Source organism: Phocoena phocoena, chromosome 9, assembly GCF_963924675.1.
Source record: "Phocoena phocoena chromosome 9, mPhoPho1.1, whole genome shotgun sequence".
In the NCBI taxonomy this organism is placed as follows: domain Eukaryota; kingdom Metazoa; phylum Chordata; class Mammalia; order Artiodactyla; family Phocoenidae; genus Phocoena; species Phocoena phocoena.
Window position 1 is genome coordinate 96,589,364 of NC_089227.1, and position 24,410 is coordinate 96,613,773.

At 36.0% G+C, this 24,410-nt stretch overlaps 1 protein-coding gene across 1 annotated transcript in view; it reads left to right on the forward strand.

The window, feature by feature from the left end:
• Window positions 1-456: 456 nt before the first annotated feature.
• Window positions 457-24,410, forward strand: part of CNTNAP2 (contactin associated protein 2) — a 2,069,520-nt gene continuing 2,045,566 nt past the window's right edge. The window contains exon 1 of the mRNA XM_065883648.1: window positions 457-985. Within this exon, the coding sequence (XP_065739720.1) occupies window positions 889-985 (97 nt within the window). The 5' untranslated portion in view covers window positions 457-888. The remainder of the gene's footprint in view (window positions 986-24,410) is intronic.

A 24,410-nucleotide genomic window follows, 5' to 3' on the forward strand; every position in this document is an offset into this window, starting at 1 on the left:
CGCCTCCCTCCTCGGCCCGCGCCCCAGCTGGGGGACCCGGGCCCCTGGGTTCCTCCTCTCTCCTTTTCCCAGCGAGGCGAGGGCAGGGCGGAAGGTTTGTGACAGCCAGAGGGGTAAGGTAAGGAGAAGCAGGCGGCGGCGAAGGAGGAGCCAGGGAGGGGCCTGGAGAGGGGGAGAGGAGGGAGGGTTTTCCCCCGCCTCGTCCGCCGCCCGGCTTCCCAGGCGCTGCTGGCGGCGGCGTTTCCAGCCCTCCGGCCGCGGCCGCCGCTGCTCGCGCTGCACCGCCTGGGAGATGCTGCCCCGCGCCGCGCCGCGCTGAGGCCGTGCGTGCGCCCGCCCCTCCGCCGGCCCGGCTGCGTGCTCCGCTCCGCGCACAGTCGCTCCATGTGTGCTGGTAGGCGACTGGAAACCCCTCCGAGTCACGCTGCCCAGCGGCCGGGGGAGCGCTCGCCCGCAGTGGCGACCTCAGCACCGCCGTCCCCGGCGTGCTCCCTGCTCCTTCTGCATCTTCCGCTCTTCTGGTTTTCCGCCTCGTCCCCTGGTGATTTTTTTTCTTTTTTTCCCGAGAGGGAGAGGGCGGGGTAGGTGTCCCCTCCTCTGCTCCCCCCTCCCTTTCCTTCTCGGTTTGAATTCTTCCCCCTGGCGTTGGTTCACAGAGCAAGAGGCAAGACCCGCGCGGAGGGAAGACGAAGGCTGCGACCGCCCTGCTGCTCCCAGCCCCGCAGGACTGGAGCCCGGAGCGGGTGAGGGGAGAAAAGAGGAAGTAGGAGGGGCTTGGCTTTCGGTCGTGCCGGAGGACGGCCCATCTCCCTCCGAGAACCCCTCGGAGAGACTGACGGCATCTCTCCGCAGCGAGCCTTTGGAGTACCGCGAGCCAGGAGGCGAAGGATGCCGGTGGCTCGGGGAGCCGGCTGCGGGGCAGCGCTTTCCCTCTGGCTGGTCGGCAGCATCCTCTGCAGAGCCTGGACGGCTCCCGCCACGTCCCGTAAGTAGCCCTCCCGCGAGCTCGCTCTGCGCTGGAGCAGTTTCAGTGCCGCATTGATGTTCCACCCCAGGGTACCAACTCGGAGGTGCCTTCTGAGGTGTCGCAGCCTGATGTGTGTGTGTGGCTCCTCTGTCACGCACTTGCGGCCACTGCAGCAGGGGACACTCCAAACCCCGCGCTCCGGGTTGCGGGGAGAGGGTTTTTGAAGCTGGTGATGTTTCTAGAAAGTTGTTTCTGGTCGTGGAGATTGGTTGGCAACTGCTTGGTTAGAGTCATTAGTGTCGGGGACAGCGTCTTAGGAGTTATTCTTCTACTTTGGTGTGTTTGTGTAGAGGAAGTTCATTGCCTTTTGCTTAGGTAGGTCAGTGAATGAAAAGTGAAAACATGGCAAAAATAAGTTTCTTATTTTTATTTATGGTTTTAACTTAAATAAGCATGCCTATGGGAGTGAAAAAGGAGCGTCTTTTGGGCTCCTATGGACTTCTGTTCGCGCCCCCTCACCCCAGCCCCAAGTTAATGACCGTTTAGTATTTGCTTATTAAAATGGAAGACAGTGAATCCAGTATTGTAGCTGAAATTGCTTTAATTCTCTGGCAGCTAAGTGCAATGCAGTCTAGGACTTGGGACAGTCAGTGCAAAATAGCATTAATGCAGTAATGAACAGATTTCTTAAAAGAGTTCTCAGAAAAAATGATGCTGTTAAATATGTTTATCTCTGTGTGTTTTGGCTAGTTTTTCTAGAAAAGATTGTTCATTTGTTCACGAGGTTAGAAAGAGTAGAAAGAAATGGAAGATTCCAGCCCATCGTCTGCATTGCTTTAGAAGTGCGTATTGGGCATCTAGAGAGGAAATGCATGAGCGCTCCTTTGGTTCAGAAAGAGTTAAATACTAGAAAGATAGCCTGTAGGAATCTTAGGGTAATATTCATAAGACATACTTGTTTCTGAGAATGGACGACTTGTTAAAGAATCATCATGGAGATTTTAGAGTTTCAAAATAAGCGTTTTCCATGCAGGAAAAAAAGTTTAGTGTTTTCCAGTATTCATATATGAAGTAGTACTATTTCTGTCTATCATATCCTGGGATTCATTAATGCATCTTTGTCCGTATGTTAATATGAATGCTCTTATCCCAGTGTGTAAATATTGATAAGAATAAACGTTGAAAAAGGACTTCATAAGTTGTGCTAAAGGATCTACTAAATGATATTATCATATGATGAACCAGTATTACTGTTTGACATATTCTCCGAAGTAGAGTACTTGGTTCTCTTTCCTTGCATTTAAAGATAGAGAAGCCACTAACTGGTAATCGAAGTTTGTAATGAACTTGAAACGAATTTTTATAGTTTTTTCCAAAGTAGATTAAACCTCAAAAACATGATGTGTTATTAATATTTGATGTCAGTTTTATAGATTTAAATATAAGTTGTGCAGCTATTAATGCTCGGTATTCATATTTACATAAACATGTTACTAGATTCTGAGAAAACTATTCTGATGAAATTTCAGTTTCCATGTCAAGGTCTGGTTATATAGAACTAATTGACACTTTCCTCAGAAAATAAGCTCATTATACATTCAATTTACTGTGTTCACGGATTGAAGGCCCTCACAGCCAGAGTTTTTCCTGATCTTTCTGTAGACTTTAATTATAATGAATCAATCTGAAAAATTCACCCTGTGTCAAGAATGGCTTACCTTCAGTCATTGGCTTAGTATATTTTAAGAATGGAAAGGTTGTTATTTCTGAAATATATTCTTAGTTCTTACAACTTAGAATTTGGCCACAGGGGAAGAGGGAAGAGCAGAGACCATTACTTTTAAGATAGTTAACAGTTATGTTCAATTATTCAGATTATTTATTTAGCTCTTATTCCTCATTGTTGAAAACGTGTAATGGCTTAATTAATATGACTTTTTCTTTCATTTGAATCTAAATTGTGACCAAAACTCAAAGTTGCCCCCATCCTAGAGATGAATTAAATAAATAAGAATGATATTGATTTTACTGATTAGAATGAGCTCCACGTACTCAGTACTTTAAATTTATACTTCTACCCTTAATGAAAAATTGTATTTATAGTATATGCAGCTCTGAAGAAGTTTGATAGTTAAATTCTTAATATTAAAAGCATCCAAAGGAGAGAAAAAATGGTAACTACATGAAAGTAAGATAATGAACAACTCAACCAGGAGAGGTCATCACAAGATAAAAAGTAGCCTAAAAGTAATGTTTTTATTTGGTACCCATTTTTAAAATATGATGACTATGCTAAGACTTTCAGTCCCTAAATAACTTTTTAATATGATGGACATTTTTTGAAGATGCAGGTAATATTTTTAAATTTGATAACAATACCATTTCAGATATACATTGGTTTCTGGCTTATTTCTTCTTCTCTGTTATTGAACTATATATGCATATGCTGTTCCTGTTAATACTATCTATTTTGTAACTAAACTAAAATAAACCTTAAAGAAGCTTATCTCTAGGATGAAGTAGAAGTGGAATTTAATTTCTTGGCAGATAGTGGAAATGAGCTGCTGCTGAGCCCATGGAATCGTAGAGCCTCCCTTCTTGTAAATGTATATGTACAGGGCACATATGTAAAGTTTAAGTGGAATATTTTACTCTTAGGGGGTTGCATTATTTGAACATATTTGAAAGACCCTGACAGTACAGTTCTAAATGATGAGCTTGAGCTAACATTTAGGGAATTTAATTTGTTCTCAAAGTTTACTAAATTTTGGCTTAAACAGTGCTTTCTGGTAAAAGTCACTTTACATTATTTTATATAGCCATTAAACTATAATTTCACTGACTGTCACATTTGAGAAGCGTGCTCCAATACTTTGTAACAAATATGTTTTTACATATATAAGTACAAATGTGTATAAAAATATACATATACATACATATGGTAAAATCCTTTAAATATATATTGTGTAATATAGAGAGATATAATATTTAATATAGATATATATTTATTATATGTAAAATATGTGTATATTTATATATTTGCTAACAAGTCTTTCAAGGGGTTTAAGTTGCTTGCAAGTTTATAGATAGGTCTTTTTGTGCAAGTATTTCAAGTAAATAAACCAACAATATCAAAACAATAGTATATATTTCTATTTTCTCTTTTATTCATATACCACCCTTAAAATGGTATCTTTCAAATAGTTGAATTAAATATAAAATATATAAGTAAATATAAAAGCAAATACTATTAGTTTATACTGATCTTGTACATAGTAATGAGTTTGTTTTAATAAAATGAATTTAACTTAAAAAGTGCTTTAGGCTAGCAAAATTTATTTATTGATAAGAGGCAGTACATTATTTTACCTAATGCAAACTAATGAAAAGTATTATTTACTCACTAGAGAGAAATATATAATCCTGATTTCATTGTAGGCACTGATATTCAGGAAACAGGGATCTTTGTCTAAGTTTTCTCCTGTAACATCAATACATGGAAAAAGTAGGTAAAAAAATGAATCCACAAGTTCAAAATAGTTTTTATTAACTTTTATACAGGTATAAACATATAGCATATTATCTTTAGATAAATAACATCAAAGTTATTTGATGTGCATCATATATATTTAAAAATCACACTTCTAATATTTTTTTCTATTCTAATTGGCAGGACATTTCAAGGTCTGTAACTTCTTTGAGATTTTAAATCACTTCCCTTAATTATAAATTCTTCCAGAGAAAATCTTAATAAGTATTTAAAAGTGGACTAGTAAGTCTTCTTGTTTGATGTATCCTTTTCATGATTGAAACATAAAAAGAATTTGATGTACCTCCCCTTGGCTTGCTTCTCTTTTTTAAAGTAGATTTTATTTCTTGTAAATGTTGTACAGAATAGGGAGAGATTCTTACTTCAAATCCAGTGGGTGATTTCCTTAAAAATATTAAACATATAGAGAACCAACTTCTGCATGTTGCCTCTCTGTAGTGATTGATATTGATGGGATAAAGAAATAAATGTGTAATTTCAAAGTTTTCCCATATCTAATTGATTTGAGAAGTGCTTTATTTTATCATTCATCACTGTGTACTAAGTTAAACAACAGAGCACATAATAATTTAAGCCTCACAAATACAGTGTTATGGAAATAAAGTGAGTGCTATATTTATATCTATATCTGAAATGGAATGTTATCAGTTTTCTAGAGAAATACATATTTTAAGATAAGTAGCTTGTAGAAAAATAAATTATATTTCTATATTCATCCCATATTTGGCTGCTGGAAGAAATCATGTGTCTATTTTTGCCATTTTACTATGTAAGAATAATGATGAAATGATCTTTAGGTAGGCTTTAACTTTTCAAATGAGAAACTTAAAAGAGACTACTTCTTAACAGGGTGCTCAGTTAAAACATTGCATCTTCCCATCTCCTGGGATCTAGAGAACCTGTCTGTTATAGTTCTGACCAACTAAAGATGTTGTTGGGATTTTGAGGCACAACCTCCTTCTCTGTTATGTGGAGAAAACTGCACTTGTAACATTCTTAGCTTCTATCTCTACTGTTCCAGTGAATGGTATTCGGTTCGAATTCCACCCCAGGTTAGGTAGGGTGATTTACCTGTTAGGTGACTTTGGGAGAAGGACCTAGTTGAGCTGAGCCCTTCCTCCTTCTTCCCTCCAGGCTGCCTGCAGAAGGTATAGATTCTACTAAAAGACATACAAGAGTAGGCTATGCTTCTGCAATAACTTCCGTGATAATATGAGGAGCCTTATGATGTTCAACTCTTCCTATGGCTAGAAGGTCTGTTTAATTTCAGAATTAAGGTTGTTGCATCCCGAGGTTGCCACGCATTGAAGTACTTTTCCTCTGTATTAGCCATTACTGTGTAAAGGGTGATATTTGCTCTCCGTCTGTGGCTTCTTTTCTGATTGAGAACTCAGGGAGAGAAAAGAGGGCTGTTTATTTTCCCCTATCAAACCCCCAAATTATTTAGTATTGAACTAGATGAATGTGGTTAAAAACCAGCAGTGAAATAAGACTTGTTTTTTCCCCTTTGAGGTTGAGTTGGAGAATTTACTTAAACTATGACCATCAAGCCCTTCTCTTCATTCATTCATTATTCATATCTGCATGGTCCTATTAGTGATATTTATTTTAGAGAGACATTTAAAAAAGCATTTCTTTATCTATGGTTAATAACATTACCATTATAAACACATCTTGGTTATGGATGTTAGCGGCTACACATTCAATTCCATGTTGTCCATTTAAGCATCAGGTGAATTTAACATGCCTTGAGTTGGTAGTTACTTGCTGTTCGTGTTCCTACTGCACAATTATGAAGGGTTGGGTCAATTATTCAAAAAAAAAAAAGGAAGCGTTTGCATTTTGCAGACCAAGTTGATAATTTCCTTAATTGTAAATTTTGAAAAAGAGCTTGTTAAACTCTTACTTAGTTCATTTTTGGGGTAGACTATTCATAATAATAGCTTGAAGTAACTGATTATTTTTTTTTAATAGCATCCAGATTTTAAAACCTCCCCTGATAGTAGGAAATCTGGAAATAAAGATGTATTCGTTGGCTCTGAGCTTGCTTGCTGAAGAGATCCCATTTGTGGTATACTGTAAAAGTGCTGAAAAGTACCGGCAAGCTCACGAGGGCCATAGTCTAAGTTATCCTTGTGATTTACATCTGTTTGAAATGCTTTCATAAACATACATAGTGATATATTCTTTAATGTTTTCATATTTAGGAAGGAGGTAAAATTAGTTCCAGAGAATATTTTTTACCAGGAAAAATTATCCCCAAAGATATGTAAGGTTCTTCTTCCCTTTTCCAGTACTTTCACCCTGGCTTTGTTGCCGTGGGTTGGTGGTCTTAGTGATCAATGCGTATCATAGAAAATGGTGATAAAGGTTAGCCTTCAAAGTCAGGCTCCCTGCTGCGGTCTTGTGTGGTGCATCTACATTGGAATCAAGTTACATAAAGCTTAATTAAATTCAACAAGGATTTGCTCACTTCTATGCAGTTAGAGTCATGTTAGGACATAAAAAGACACATTTGGCCTTGACCCCTAATTTTCTACCAGCCACTATAACAATGTCAGCTAAGTCATTCAATTATATTGGGTTGGCCAAAAAGTTTGTTTGGGTTTTTCTGTAAGATATAGTCTTGTTTAAAAGGAATACATGGGCAAAGTAAATACCTGTACTCTGAATTAACAAAACAGTTTATTATGTGGTGAAATACCATGGTTTGCCAAAGAATACATTTATCTGTAAGAATATTCTCTTAAAATGGAAGGTGCTTATTATTACTTGTAAATCATACAGACTCAAATGCTTATTGTGAACTAACATAAATTGTATATTGCTTAAAATGCATCTCTCTGTTAACTCATTTTTCTAGGCATTCGTCTCTTACTTAATGGGAACCACGTTATTAAACAACCTTATAAGTAAATATTTACCTTCATATACTCTATAGATACTTTTCGGATATTGGACAAAATATATGAACGGAAGAACTACATGAAAAAAAATCAGCCTAATTATGTAATGTGGCCAAATTTTAGCATATTTTAGGGGTATCGCTTGTTTAAAATGTGTTAATTACACATGAACAATGACCTGTTCTTCATTAAATTACTTACTTGTTAATAAATTTAAGCTTGAAATTTATAGAATGTACGTAGTTATTTGAAAAATTTTTGATTCAAACAAAAATAATGTCCGGAAAATCATATATGAATATCAGTTTTTTCAGGTGATTAAATGAATATGCTATTAGTGTAATGTTTTTAATGTCAACTGATCTAAGAAAACGTGATCCAGACTTTTTGTTTCTCCCTACCTGCCTGTAGTCACAATAAGACATGAGTTTGATGCCACCATCAAGGCAAATGTTGCTAATCTATCATTTTTTTCTCAGTGAGTCTAAATATGGCCACAGAATCAAATCCTTCTTGACACAATCTACCAGACAACCACATACAATCTCATGAGACTTGATCTATAAAATAAAACTTTATTTTTTACTTATGCCATGTATGGTATCATCACCGGAGGTTTTTCAGCTGACTTTTGTTAGTGAGAAAATACACTCATTGTTAGTTAAATCACATGATTAATATTAAATGTTATCATGTGAAAAGAATATTTAGAAGAATTTATGTCTGCCTTACAGTAGAAGAGGTTTTTACTGGTAGTGATGAAATCTCCAAGAATACAATTTCATCTTCATGCACATCTGTAGTATATGTAAGTTTTACTCAGATATCTTGACAGTAGCAGGTAAGTTCCTCATGGCTAGTTTAAAGCAGATGCTAGTATTGTTTGCTATGCTTTTTGGCTGTCTGGAGTATGGAATTAAGAATAACCATTTTATTATGTCAGTTGACAAAGATAATACTGTGTCAAAAATATCAGTGTGTCATCATTGGGTATTTACATTGCTTCTACTATTAAGAATGCAAAAATAAGCAGCCTCTGTCAGATATTTACATACTGATGGGTTTATTTGTGTGGAATTGACGTCCAAGACTGGGGTGCTTGATCAAAAAGTACGTATCTTTTCTTGGACTTCCCTGATGGCACAGTGGTTAAGAATCCGCTGGCCAGCTCAGGGGACATGGGTTCTATCCCTGGTTGGGGAAGATCCCACATGCCGCAGAGCAACTAAGCCTGTGTGCCACAACTACTGAGCCTTCACTCTAGAGCCCATGAGCCCCAGCTTCTGAGCCCGCATGCCACAACTACTGAAACCTGTGTGCCTAGAGCCCGTGCTCGGCAACAAGAGAAGCCACCGCAATGAGAAGCCCGCGCACCACAATGAAGAGTAGCCCCCACTCGCTGCAACTAGAGAAAGCCCGTGCGCAGCAACGAAGACCCAATGCAGCAAAAAAAAAAAAAAAAAAAAAAAAATTTAAAAAATATATATCTTTTCTCTAATAAATGTTTCCTGATTGAGTTCTAGAAATCTGTAATAACATTACGTTTTCAGCACCAATCAGTTAGTGCCCTTTTCCAGAACTTCAGGCATCAATAGACTTTATTATGCTTTAAAATTGTTGCCAGTTGATATGAATATCCATATTTGTGGATTGCAGACTTCAGGTCAGGCACTACTCTTTAGATGTATTCACTCATTTAGTCCTTACAACAATGCCTCAGTCTGCAGGTAAGAAAACTGAGGCAGACAGAAAAATGAAGTACCTTGCCCAGGCTACCCATATGGTCTATCCCTACAGCCGGTGCTCTTAACCGTAGTGCCGCTGGATGAGTGAAATAGTACGTCATTGATTTCTAGTTCTCTAATACTGACGTTCAGCTTGCATCTAGGCAATATTTTAAGGGTTAATTACCTTCTTGTATAGAGTTATAGGGGAAAGAAACCTGTTATCATGATGTTTAAATTTCAATGATAACATTAAATAATAATGCAGACAATGTTGTTTATGTTCTACCTCTTCATAATAAAGTGATTTTACGATGCAATTCTATCTTTTGGGTACTATTAGCATAATTATAATAATCATGTGGTGAAAATATTTACTTAAATCTATGGAAAATATTTGTTAAAATGCTTTGTCAGATAGGAATAAAAGCTGTTTTAAACTGGTTCTCAGGAAATTTTGCAGTCTGTATCCAGAACTGTAAATATTATTGCCATTACTGAAGGTTAAAAGATGATACCTGTGTAATCTATAACCATTGTTTTGAGTATCAATTTCACATGATGTCTAAACCGTAAAATTTTTCTTGAGAGTCTTGTCAAGAGGAAAACTTATTTTACTTTAATGGCAGTGGGAAAATATTTGTCTCAAAAATAGTTGTCAGTTCTAGTGCTAAAATATCCCTAGTATCTATTCCCTTCTCTCCATCCCCGTCACCACAGCTATGGTTAAGATTTTCAGCATTTCCCTCCAGCATTAATTTAGTAGCCTCCTAGTATGTCTCCTTGCTCTTCATGTTTCTCGTCTAGTTTATCATGGATATCTATGCCAGAAATCCTTTTGTAAATCACAGATCTTGGCACCGTGCTTCACTTCTCTGGTTCTTGTCTGTCCCTTTAATATAATCTCCCCCTAACCCAACATTTGCACCCCATAACCTTGCCATACTGAAATCCTTGCAACTTCTCTAATACAACATGCTGTTTCTAATCACATTTCTCTTATGCCTTCTTACATTCTGTTCCCTCCCGAAATGCCTTTTCCTATTATATACATGCTGATTTAGAAAAATCTAATATATGGCCCAAACCTCAGAACTTTGGAGCAGATTAGCGGTACCATCACCTCCCTGTGGTGATTTGGTCTAATTGCAGGCAAGATATCAAGCTGATAGTAAGCAGTTTCTCTGCTATTTGAACTTAAAAGGGATGGAGTGATGAAAAATAATGCAAGTTATCTTCAATTATCTGATATTGGAGTGAGAAATGACCCAAATTGCTGACACTAAAGGAAGGCAAGAAAAGTTATTTTCAATGATAAAACACAGATACTTGTTTGTCATTGTTTATAGATGAATATTAATCTACCATTTCAAGGGAAATAATGAAACCATGCTGTGAAAGCTCTACAACTTCTCCAACCCTTTTCCTACATGGCTCTATTTTGTAGCATTTTCTGTACTTCTCTTAAGCCGTATGGTTGATCAGACTCGTTAAAAGCCAAGCATGACTGCCCTTTTCAAAACACGTTTTTTCAAAGAAATACCTGTAATCTGCATGCAAATTGAAGACAGATGTCAACAAAGTAATTACTGTGCCTAACAGGTACTTTAAGAGTACTTAAATTGTCAAAAAAATCTTGTAAATGATAGAGGTAGTTGCAGGGAAACTTGATAATTACATATATTTAGTGTGTATTAATCCAGCATATTAGTTGATATTGTCAAAGTTGCTATAGAATGTCAGTGAATTTCATTTTGATTTTTAATATAGCAAAAATATCCTTTGATGAATACAAAAAGTAGGCGCTTATATTCCATGTGTTTATATTTTGAATTAACTCTTTTCATCCCTACATTTGAAACTTTGTATATGATGCACCACATCCTTAAAAATATCCTCCAGCCTTGCCTTTTCAAAGTTGACCATCCAGCAAAATCTGTTTCAAAATTTATATCCTTTACAGTGATACCCTAGCACTGCCTACTCATAACACAAGTTACTCCCATTTCTTTTTTTAAAAAATAAATTTATTTAGTTTTGGCTGCATTGGGTCTTCATTGCTGCATGTGGGCTTTCTCTAGTTGCGGCGAGCGGGGGCTACTCTTCGCAGCGGTGCACGGGCTTCTCATTGCAGTGGCTTCTCTTGTTGTGGAGCACAGGCTGTAGGCGCTGGGGCTTCATGGGCTCTAAGCGCTATGGCTCATGGGCTCTAGAGCTCAGGCTCAGTAGTTGTGGCCCACAGGCTTAGTTGCTCTGCGGCATGTGGGATCTTCCCGGACCAGGGATTGAACCCGTGTGCCCTGCATTCCCAGGCTGATTCTTAACCACTGTGCCACCAGGGAAGTCCAGGTTACTCCCATTTCTCTTAGCCTGCAGTTTGCACAGACACAGCCTACATTTTGTTCTTAGATTAATAGATTTAAGGGTGTAGTTGTATCAAAAGAACTAGATTTCAATAAACATCTTTTACTATATTAGGTAGTGTACTAGTTGCGTTGAATTATCATATAAAATTAGTCCATTACCTCCCTTTTAGAATACTCAAAGCAGAAGGATGCTCAAAAAATTTAAAGCTTACTGATTTCACATTTATACAGTTCTTTTGTCAAGTTATCCCATATACTAACACAAAATTCTACATTTTCATAAACTCCTGACATTAGTTCTAGCTGGGCTTTAAGGTAATAAAAGCTTAATATCTACCCCATATTCTACTGCCATAAAGGATTTGAAGACAGATATCATAAAGTCTGATTAAATACAATTTTAATTGTCACTATTTTTGTAAATAGCTAATTAATATATCAATTAAAAGAAAATACTATGATATATATTTATTTATATCCCCCAGATTACCTATAACATTTCTAGGTATATAAGCATTGTTAAATATAATGGAATTGAATTGATGGGTTAGTTCTGTGTATAAATTGTGCAAATAGCTAGGATATAGCAACAAGTAAGGATTTCTTTCCTTAGTTGTATTCTTATAGCTAAAAGCATTGTAATCAGAAATAATATAATTTTAACGTAATAGTCGTTGCAATAAAGTTCTCTGTAAGGAGTAATCCTCGTATTATAAAAATACTGCCTTGAAACTGACCTGTCTGTATGAATCAAAAAAAGAAAAAAAAAAGAAACAGATAAGTATTTCAGAGGACTGTCAGTTAAAAGTAACAGGGCTTTTGACATTACTTTAAAGGCTAATTTACATCTATTTGCTCAAAGTGAAAGACAACATAGTCTTGAATTTCAGTTTATTATCTGTTCTTTGCCCAAAGTATATTAGGAAAATATTACTGCAATTTGAGTAGTCTTCATATCATGGAAACATGGTTTAATGTTATATAATTATTGTATACAATGATCTGAAGTATTTCAGTTTTACAGAGATTATATCATCACCCAAAACATAAGTTTTGGAATTTAAAATGTATTGTAACTGCACATTTTTATTTATTTTATTTTATTATTTTTGTAACATCTTTTAATTGGAGCCTAAAGAATGGGAAGAAACTACACAAGAAAAGAAGAGAGGAAGAATGTTCCAAGCAGAAGAGGACAACTATGCAATTCCCACATTGGCCAAGTTTGGACCTCCCCCTGATGGGGAGGTATCTAGTGATTTTGGAACAAGTCTTTTGTAAAACATATGACAAAAATAAAGCTTTGAAAGAGTAAATGACACTGTTTAATAGTTTATCAGCAAGTAGAGAGAAAATAAATCTTTGCTGGACAAAATATAGAGAATAAGCATTTATTATCTTTAATAAGAGAATAATATATATTTTACCAGTTTTGTTAAACATAAGCATTAAGGGGCTTCCCTGGTGGCGCAGTGGTTGAGAGTCCGCCTGCCGATGGAGGGGACACGGGTTCGTGCCCCGGTCTGGGAAGATCCCACGTGCCGCAGAGCGGCTGGGCCCGTGAGCCACGGCCGCTGAGCCTGCGCGTCCGGAGCCTGTGCTCCACAACGGGAGAGGCCACAACAGTGAGAGGCCCGTGTACCGCAAAAAAAAAAAGCATTAAGAAAACCTTACCCTCTGTGAATGAACTTGACTATCAGCCAAGTCAATTAATTTATGACAAAGGAGCCAAGAACATATGATGGGGAATGTACATTCTTTTCAATAAATTGTGTTTGGGAAACTGCACAGCCATATGCAAAAGGATGAAACTGGACCACTGTCTTACACCATATGCCAAAATCAACTCAAAATGGATTAAAGAGTTGAATGTGCAACGTGAAACTATAAAACTCCTAGAAGAAAACATAGGTAGTAAGCTCCTTGACATTGATCTTGGTGATGCTTTTTTAGATCAGACACCAAAAGCAAAGGTAACAAAAGCAAAATAAGTACGTGGGATGACAAAAAAGATTCATCACGACAAAGAAAACCATCAACAAAGTGAAAAGGCAACCTACAGAATGGGAGAAGATATATGAAAACCATATGCAGTAGTCCCTCCTTATCCACGGTTTCACTTTCCAAGGTTTCAGTGAACCAAGGTCAACTGCAGTCTGAAAATACTAAATGGAAAATTCTACAAATAAGCAATTGGTAACTTTTACATAGGGCACCATTCTGAGTAGCTTGATGAAATTTCGTGCCATCCTGCTCTGTCCTGCCCAGGCCATGAATCATCCCTTTGTCCAGCATATCCTGCTCCTTAATCACTTAGTAGCCAACCTGGTTATCAGATTGACTGTCCCGGTTTTCAATTCACTGTATTGACTGTGGCAGTGCTTGCGTTCAAGTAGCCCTTATTTTACTTAATAATGGCCCCAAAGTGCAACAGTAGCAATGCTGGTAGTTCGGATATGCCAGAGATAAGCCATAACCTGCTTCCTTTAAGTCAAAAGGTGAACGTTTTCAACTTACTGAGGAAAGAAAATATGCCGAGGTTGCTAAAACCTACGGTAATAATGAGTCTTCTATCCGTGAAATTGTGAAGAAGGAAAAAGAAATTCATTCTAATTTTTATGTTGCACCTCAAATTGCAAAAGTTATGAACCCTTTATTACAGTATATTGTTATAATTGTTTTATTATTAGTTACTGTTAATCTTTTACTATGCCTGATTTATAAATTAAACCTTAGGTATATATATATATAGGAAAAATACATAGTATATATAGGGTTCGGTACTATCGATGGTTTTAGGCATCCACTGGGGGTCTTAGAATGTATACCCTGTGGTTAAGGGGCGGGACTACTGTATCCAATAAGGGGTTAATATTCAAAATATATAAAGAACTTATACAACTCAATAGCAAAAAAACCAAACCGTCTGATTAAAAATGGGCAAAAGATCTGAATAAATACTTTCCTGAAGAGGACAAACAGCCAACAAGTACATGAAAAGATGCTCAGCAACACTAATCATCAGGGAAATGCAAATCAAAAGGGCAATGAGACATCACCTCACACCTGTTAGGATGGCTATTATCAAAAGGACAAGAACTAACAAGTGTTGGTGAGGATGTGAAGAAAAGGGAACTTTTGTTCACTGTTGGTAGGAATGTAAATCTGTGCAGTTACTATGGAAACCCCTATGGATGTTCCTCAAAAAATTAAAAATTGAATTACCAGAGCTTCCCTGGTGGCGCAGTGGTTGAGTGTCCGCCTGCCGAGGCAGGGGACGCGGGTTCGTGCCCCGGTCCGGGAAGATTGCACATGCCGTGGAGAGGCTGGGCCCGTGAGCCATGGCAGCTGAGCCTGTGCGTCCGGAGCCTGTGCTCCGCAAAGGGAGAGGCCACAACAGTGAGAGGCCCGCGTACCGCAAAAAAAAAAAAAAAAATTGACATATGATTTAGTAATTCCACTTCTGGGTGTTTACCTGAAGAAAACGAAAAGACTAATTTGAAAAGATATATGCCCTGCAGTATTATTTACAATAGCCAAGTTATGGAATCAACTTAAGTGTTCATTGAATGGTGAATGGGTAAAGAAGATGTGATATATATATCAAAGATATATTGGAATATTATTTAGCCATAAAAAGATTGAAATCTTGCCATTTATGACACATGGGTGGACCTAAAGGACATAATGCTAAGTGAGATAAGTCAGAGGAAGAGAAACACCATAATCTCACTTATATGTGAAACCTAAAAAACAATATATTAATAAATCAAGCACGTGGTTACAGAGAATTGACTGGTGGTGGCCAGAGGTGGGGAGTTGAGGACAAAGGCAAAATGGGTGAAGGGGGTCAAAAGGTACAAACTTCCAGTTATAGAATACATAAGTCCTGGGGATGTGATGCGCAGCGTGGTGACCCTAGTTAATAACACCGTGTCGCATATTTGAAAGTTGCTAAGAGAGTAGCTCTTAAAAGTTCTTATCACAAGAAAACAAGTTCTGTACCTGTGTGGTGATTGATGTTAACGAGATTTGGTGTGGTGAGAATTTCATACTATATACAACTATCTCATCAGTATGTTGTATGCCGGAAACTAATATGGTGTTATATGTGAGTTATATATAATTTTTTTTAAAAAAGAAAATCTTACACTCTAGGAATGAACTTCGCTATCTGCCAATAACACATACATATGGAATCCAAAAAAAAAAAAAAAGGTTCTGAAGAATCTAGGGGCAGGGCAGGAATAAAGACGCAGACGTAGAGAATGGACTTGAGGACACGGAGAGGGGGAAGGGTAAGCTGGGATGAAGTGAGAGAGTGGCAATGACACGTATACACTACCAAATGTAAAATAGATAGCTAGTGGGAAACAGCTGCATAGCACAGGGAGATCAGCTCGGTGCTTTGTGTCCACCTAGAGGGGTGGGATAGAGAGGGTGGGAGGGAGGGAGACGCAAGAGGGAGGAGATATGGGATATACCTGTGCATATAGCTGGTTCACTTTGTTATAAAGCAGAAACTAACACAACATTGTAAAGCAATTATACACCAATAAAGATGTTAAAAAAAAAGTATATACATTACTACACATAGAATGCTCAGCATAGATTTGGATGTAGGGTGTGTGGGGATAAGGTTTTTCTTAATTGCCATTTTAAAGTATATTCAGTCTTTAAATATTATGGAAAATTGAATCTGTTTCTGTTTTGCTGTTTTGTTTTTCTAAGTCGTTAATTGATTATATGAACTAGAAGTAGTTGGAATCTACCTTGATTTAATGTAAAACGGCAGATTTGGCTAGGCAGACTTCACTGAAGCAAATAAAAATCAGAATACTATATGTGGGTGTTGTATGTATGTATGTGTTTATTTATTTATATATTTATGTATGTATTCACCGCCCATGAGTTTCAGATACTATGGGTCTTCTCTATGGCAGGGTTCCTGACTCTGTTTATTATCTATGGTAAGAGGTCTCTATTGTCAAAGCTAAATCTCCTTAAATATGTGAAATAAATAGTCCTTTACTATAAAAGGGTATCTTTATCCTAGAAGCTCCTAAAATAAAGATCACTGTCATAAAATGTTCTGTAGTCATTGCTGAAAATTATTTTTCTACTGGATACCTGCTGAAATGTGTTGACATGGATTTGGTAAAAGTGTGAATGTTTCTTTAAAAGAATCTACATATTCTTTTGGAAGATATCTTATAGTGGTTATTAGCACAGACTTTCATGTCAGAAAGACTGGGTTTGGTTGTTGGCTTAGTTCTTCAGTGACCAAGGACAAATTATCGAAATTTTTGAGCCTCAGGTTTCTAATATTTAAAATGATGAAATAGCAGTACCTTCATGAAAGTCTTGCTAGAAGGATTAAATACAGGATATGGAGTGACTGGCACACAATGGTTGATTAATCTTAGTAATTTTGTTATTTTTTAATGCATTCAATATTTATTATATAGCTTCTATAATACTAGATTAGACTATGTAGATATTGCAAAATTATGTGTAATTGCCTCAGACATTTATTTCATAATTTACTTGGGAAGCTGACACACTTGGAATAATTAGCAAAGGTATCTTATTTAATTTTCACATAATACCACATGTAAATGGTCAAAAAGTGAGATAACAGTATGGTTCAAATATATTAAGAAAGACTTAATTGAAAGAAGTAATGCCTATATCATTTATATTAATTAGATTTATCATTTGTTATATAACAGCATAAGTACGGCTATACTCTACACACAGCGATGTTAGTACGTGAGTCATTTATTTTAAAAGTATGCTCGTGTTAAAAAGTAAGGGAGAAATTATTCAAGCAGTGTAAAATAATTAATCTATTTAGGAGAGCTTGTTTTACAATGTAGTAGGTATTCAATTACCTTACAAATGTTTCTGAAAAACCACAACATTTGCAAATTAGAGAGCTTGTGGGCACGAGGAACATATCCAAAAGCATAAACATTTTTACTGTAACTTGTCAGGCATATGGGCAGATGGTATAAAGCTTGTTTTCTGAAATGTGATGGAAAGTATAAAAAGAAATTTGACAGTTTTTTTTTTTTCATTTTTGAATGTGACTATCCAAATAGCTAGAAAGCTGGGAAATCAAACAGTGATATTATTTTAAGACCCTGAAAATCAGTGCTCAGGATTTTTGGAGGTTCAGCTGAAATTGTTTATAGACATTTTTTTTCATTGTCAGTGGAAACATTTGAGGGTCTTTTGAAAATAGATCACTGTGGTAAGCCCTGGAGTAAAGACTTTGGAGACAGGGGCTCTGTCCTGAAGGGTTTTATAATCTCTCTGAAGGTAGAAAACACTTATAAGTAAACATTTTTAGAAAGCAACTTTATTTATACTAAAGCATTTTCCCAGGAAAACATGTGCATGTGCAGAAAAAGAAGCACATATCATGATGGTGATTGGAGCTGCTTTGTACGGAGTGACATCCATTCGTTAAGTCATTATTAAGAGAAAAGTACTATTTACGAAGTTATACGTACAGCATACTATGTTTTATGCTTAGAAACATGGGAACTCGTATGGTCTGTGTCTGTGGGTACATCCATGTGTCTGCAAACACGGAAGGGGTTTAGAAGAGTCCTTCCCATGCTGGTGAGCTTATGAGGAACTAATAATTCAGGTATTTTTTAAAAATAAATTTGTTTATTTAAAAAAAAAAAAAAAGCTATGTACTTGCCTTGCAAAGGCCCAGGCAAAATTAACATTTATGTTTTGCTACGTGAAGGTAGGAATTGGAAATGATAGGATCATAAAAATGACGGAGAAAGTTGGCTACTGGAAAATTATATTCTGAGACATATTCTAAGGCCCTGTCAATAGTTCCTAGTGAATTCTTGTCATTCTTTTCCCTGGGGCTCAGGAGAGCCCTTGGGCCATGTCTAGGCCCTGCCTTGTAGCCAGCCTGAGTCAGGCCAGGTGACTTTATTCATCACTTTCTGTCTGACATTGGTAGAATATATGTATTAGATATTTATTTTCACAGTTTGGAATTTCCAAATCCCTGACTGTAGAGACTTAAAGACTTAGGATATAGTCTTTTCAACCAACTTGGAAAATATTTGTTTCTTCCTCTCCTCAAATTTTGAATATTCTTTTTCAGTAAAGGGAGGACTTCCAATTTCATTTACAGAAAAAGCACAAAGGAGAGGGCGAGAAAGTTCAACATTCTGTTTTTACCAATGGGAAATTTAAAACAAGTCCAGAGTTCCTCTCATGGTTTTTTATCATCTGTGTGCCTCTTCTTCTTCTGCCTGTTCCCATCAAACAGGAAGATAGAAGGTGAGGTCAAAGGAAACTGGGTTACACTAGTGAGAGAAAAATCACTGGTCCCCATCTCTTCAAATAGTAAAAATTAGCAATAAGAGAAAATATTCATGACTGTTTTATATCAAATGACTTGTTCTTTCTTACCAGACCCTGAGATATTAGGCTGAAAGAAGTTAAATTCTGCTTTCTCTTTGAAAATTAAATTCGTTTAATACATTGACACAAAACACATTTAAATCCAAAAGAAATCAAGAACAACCGAACAATAGTAAATCCAAAACATTTTTTAATAAAGTCTAATTTTGAACTGTTGAGGAAGTGGTAGAAATGTTAAGCAAACTAAGTGCTTTAACATATAGTTATATGTATATGATTTTCAGAAATTTATCTCCATTTTTATAATTGCGCTGTAGTCAATATGTGTTGCCTAACTGATTTTAATATCAAAAAGGAATACTTGTTTCATTATGTAAAAATATTATTTTGTTCCTGGGCAGTACTGTGTACATGAGCAATCCAGACTCATTTAGAAACATCAGTACTAATATTCTAATAATTCAGTGGTATTTAGCTTAGAGAATTTTGCTAAGGGGAGAAATAACTTTGATCATTTAACACACATAATATATATGCTATTGAAATAGCAGTCATTTATGAGAGGAAGTTTCCTAAATAACATACATTTCAAAGTGTATTGTTTATAGCAGACTTTAAAGAAGTATATAATATTGAATGTAATTATACTTTCACAAAATAACGTCATATTGATATTTTAACTCAATAGTTACAGGATATCTGTAGTTATTTTTAATGTGATTAATGGTAATATGCATCATATTCTTAAAGTACTAACCTTTGGCATTGCTGTGCTCTATACTTCAGAGATTTTCTCATCTTAGTAAGATTTCAGTTAGTTGGATTGTTGTATACTTTGGGGTGGATAGTGGTTTTATTAAAGATGTGTGCATTTATAAACGCTACAAGTCCAAGGATTGTTAGAAAATGTACCTTGTTTTCTTATTACAATTAATTCCATACTGATTGTGTTTTTAAGGAATATAATATTAACATAAGGTTATTTCAGAATTTGAGTTATGTGCCAATTTAAACAGAGAGCAGTATAGAGCTTGATATATATGTTTTTATACTTTCAGTATCTTTGCAGCTTAACTTTTCAACATGGACCATACGTCAAAGGCTTAGCCTTCACATTTGACATAAAAATAAAGCACAGCCTGCAAGTGCTAGATGACTGTGTGTCTGTAACAAACCCAAGCAGTGTCTGTATCTCAAATTATAATCTTTACCTCAGATTATATATAGTCTATGCAAAAGTATGCTTTTAAGCAGATAAGCAGTATACTTAAAACACTGACCAACAAGAGGTTATACATGGATGTTTGTTGGTTCTTGAGTACTAGTCAACGGTGGCCATTACTGGGGCTGATATTGAGGAAGTTGATGCAAAAGACGTAAGAACTTCAGAAAGCAGCACTTCCCACCTGTTATTATGCACATGAACCACCTGGAAGATGCTGATTCAGTAGGTCTGGGGTAGGACCTAAGATGTGGCATTTCTAACAAGCTCCCATCTGATGCTGACATTGAGAGAGGTCCATGAACCGCACATTGAGTAGCAAGGTTTTAAACTTGGAATCTGTAATGAAAGATACCATAACAAACTTCTTGTTTATTTTGAAATTAAGAAGCACACTCTAAATGGGGAAAATGGGGAAAAAAAATAAAATCATTATACCACACTATTAAATATTTTATGTGTAAAGAGAAGGTACAGTAGTGTCATCTGTGGTATAGTTTGGGGAAAAACATGCAAAAAGTATAGGTAAATGGGTTAGTTGTGTAGTTTTGTCAATTTCTGTAATCTCTCTAAATTTTAGTCTTGCATTTAAAATTTTAGAGAATTGAACTAGATTATCTCTAAAGCCCGTTACAATTAAAAAAAAATTCTATGATTCTAGTTTCCTAGACTTTCCAGTCTTAGAACAGAATGGAGTCTCTTCCAAACCTCAGTCTTGCTTTTATCTCTAACAGGAGTTTGGGACAGAATCTCAAGGTGCTAACGAAGTCTAAATAATATTATGCATTTAAAATGCTTAAGTTGCTTTACCAAGAGCAAATTCTCAACTCATGTTATGTGTTAGCAATATTATTATAAAGATTAGGAAGATCAAGCCCTAGAAGGTGAAGTAACTTGTTCCAGGTTGTAGAGATTTCTAGAGGTATGCTACATGAAACTATAATAACAAGATATCTATGCTGTTGATAGTATACTAGAAATAATGCTTTCTAAGTAAAGCTAGTCATTATTATAGATTATCACAAAGGAAGAAAGAATTCTTACCGTTCTCTGTTAAGACTGGTAGAATCCTACCAAAATCCATCTAATTAATCTCAATTACCAGAATACTCTTCTCATGTTTGATAAAGTGTGTGTATGCACTTATTTTGTTCCAGTAGCGTAATAAAAATATTGTTTAGTGATATGCAGATAACTCCACGTTGATGTCATGCTTGTAAAGCACATATTCATTTACTGACATAAAATTATTTATTATTGCTTTATATTATTTCAACTTATAAATAGAAAAACATTTCTCTATGTGAGTAGATGTATAGAAAAAGATCTGATAAGGTGAACGAGATTGATCAGCGTGTTCTGTGCCATTCTTAATATTAATTGAGTGTGATTTTTACATCGTAGACGACCAGAAATTACTATATAGGGCATGATGGATGCCTACCAATAGTCTGGTAGTCCTCCCATAAATTACGTGGCATTTATGCCACTCACTTTATAGTGAGTTTTTCCACTTAAAAAAGACAATCAAGATCAGTCTTTCCTATGTAATCAACTTCCAAGGGGACCACAAAGCATTACTATTAATATATTTTATATCTTAAGTTATCCTCAAGAGGTTAAGGATATCTTAACCTCTTGAGGATAATCTCTTAAGGATATCCTCAAGAGAATGTCAGAAACTGATTGCAGTGGGAAAGTTAGACTCAATGACACTGTTGCTCTAAGTCTTGCATTTCAGCGTTTAGGGGACTTTAATGTGGTTCAGAGGGGTTCCGAGGAAGGGGTATTCAGGAGGTTCATGCTGTGCTCTCCCAAGGGATTTCGTTTCACAAAAACTGTGAGTAGGTTGGTTTGTTGGTTCCTTTGGTCTGGTTTGGTTGCGTTCTCGAGCAGGCGGGGTCTCCTGACAAATGTTAATAATGTCCACATGGGCTCATTCTCTAAACTTGGGGGCAGGTGGAGGCCGTTGAGAGCCTCACACTCGTTTATCCCCTCGGCCAGCACTCACCTTCAATATCCAGCGATTTGGTTTCCGCTGTTGGGTGTATGTTGGTTTACATGGCAGTGGTTTGCTTGAAATGTCAAAATAGGGTCATTGTTCATGGTGAATTGACGTGAATCTCAGAGCAATGAGCAGGTGAAACACTTTGGCACCGTGTTGTGTGATTTAAGAAAAAAATGCACGGCTACTTCTCATGATGGGACTTATAAGTGATTACTATAGAAAAACAAACTTTCAAACCTTAAGTGGAGAAAATGTTAGATACAAACCGAGTGACCTATACCAAGTACCTCGTTATTCCCCTGTTAGTTATTTCCTAAGTTTTCTTTGGACTTCTTTGGACAGTGGACATCCTCTGTCAAGTCTCACCAAAGCAGAACTAATGCGCTTCTACAAGCTGCAGTCTGAGTATTGCATTTTGATTTGCCTGGAAACTTTATTCTTTCTTAGGACTAACTAGTAAATAATTGAGTGAATATTTTTTAATCATGAAATTGCTCTAAAAGTATAACTTTAAGCATCCTATTAGACCATAATATATACTTCTGGAAAAGGTAATATTTTCTTTAAATACCCACTTACCTGACACATGGAAGACAGGGATGTTTCATCCATTTTTAAGAGCATAGTGGGATATTTGTTTTTTTGAAATGTTGTTGGTACATTTTTTTTTTCTTTTTCATCTTCTGCCACGCATGAAGAAATACTTAGTACTTGAAAGAGGAATGTGAGCCTCTTGTTTACTCTTAATTTTACTATTAAAATACGATTTAAAGGTCTTTTTAACATTGTTATTGAGTCAAAGATGACATATATATGTAATTTTGTTAAAACAGAGCCTCAAATTTCATAGAAACACATGTGGAAGTCTTTCTTACTAAAAATACAAAAGACCAATAATAATTTTTTTGTACCACAAACTTAGTGGTTTGCCAAAAGGTAGGACCAAGGACGCTTTTTGTTGGTAGCATGTAATTCCAATTTAAATTAAAGAACTATAATTGAAATTGAAAAGTAAATTATAAAAATTAAGGGAGAAAAAACCACATTCTTCCTAAATATATAATTCTTTAAAATATTACTGAAGGATTATGTCACTATTTCTTCAAGAATACCATAATTATCTATAATAGTGAGAATTTTTGTTGCAAATTATGCTGATTTTTTTTCAGTTGAATTTTGTTTTTATAAAGTACATTTCTTGTATATTATGAAACTAAAGCCAGATGTGTGGCAGAATATAAGAAAAGCATCCTAAGAGAATAAACATTCTCAAGTTCTAAAACTGTAAAACGTCAGCTGTAAATTGATGACAAATGTCACATTGTCATTTTCACATTTTTCTTCTGGGAATTCTATGAAGAAATAGGTGTGAAATGATATATTCCAACTTTCTTTACTCTCTGAAAAATATAATGTGTTTTGTGCATTGAATTTTGAAATGGTATGAAAGGTCTGAAGAATATAGAATTGTTGGTAGTCCACCATAGTTTTATTAGGTATATTCATGTTTTTATCTCAAAATTTTTTAAGCACTTGACTTTTGCTATTGAATGTTTTGTTGCTGTTAATACTGAGTGAGAGCTTAATGTGTTACTATGTAGTTTTCATACAAGTTATCTTTTAATATTGCTATTAAATTTGTAAATAAGGAAATGATAGAAATGTCCATGAAATGAGCTTGGACACTGTACAGTACAGACAGTATCGTTCACACATATTAAGGGAACTTGCAGTATACGAGTAAGAAATATAACTTTTGAACACCCAGATCTTGGAGTCCATTTTTATTTCGGAAAATAACATGTCTAATTCTCAGTATCTCTAAGATACACATTTGTGTATATGTCTATGTGTGTGTGTGATGGGGGTGTCAACGTTTATTTAGTGTACATTATGAGGAAATTTGTTGGTCATGTAGTTGAAATTTCTTTGTAAATGAAACTCACCTTATTGAAGTGACATAATTTAAAAAATCTTTAAAAACATACTTGTAAGTAACTTACATATATCATGTCTTCTTGACCCAAAGACCATGTAAAATTACGCTGAGTACTGAAATGGCTATAAATGTTTATTAAATATACTATTTTGGTTATTATTTCAGTGACCAATCAGGTCTTTGTAACTGCGTTTTCCACCCCTAAATGGCTTAAGAGCACTGTGCTTTGCTATTTCATCTTACTGATGTCAAAATTCTCTTTTGACTACTGGCTTTTAAATTAAAAAGGATTTCTGAAATCATTAAGAAAGATTATGATTGATCTAT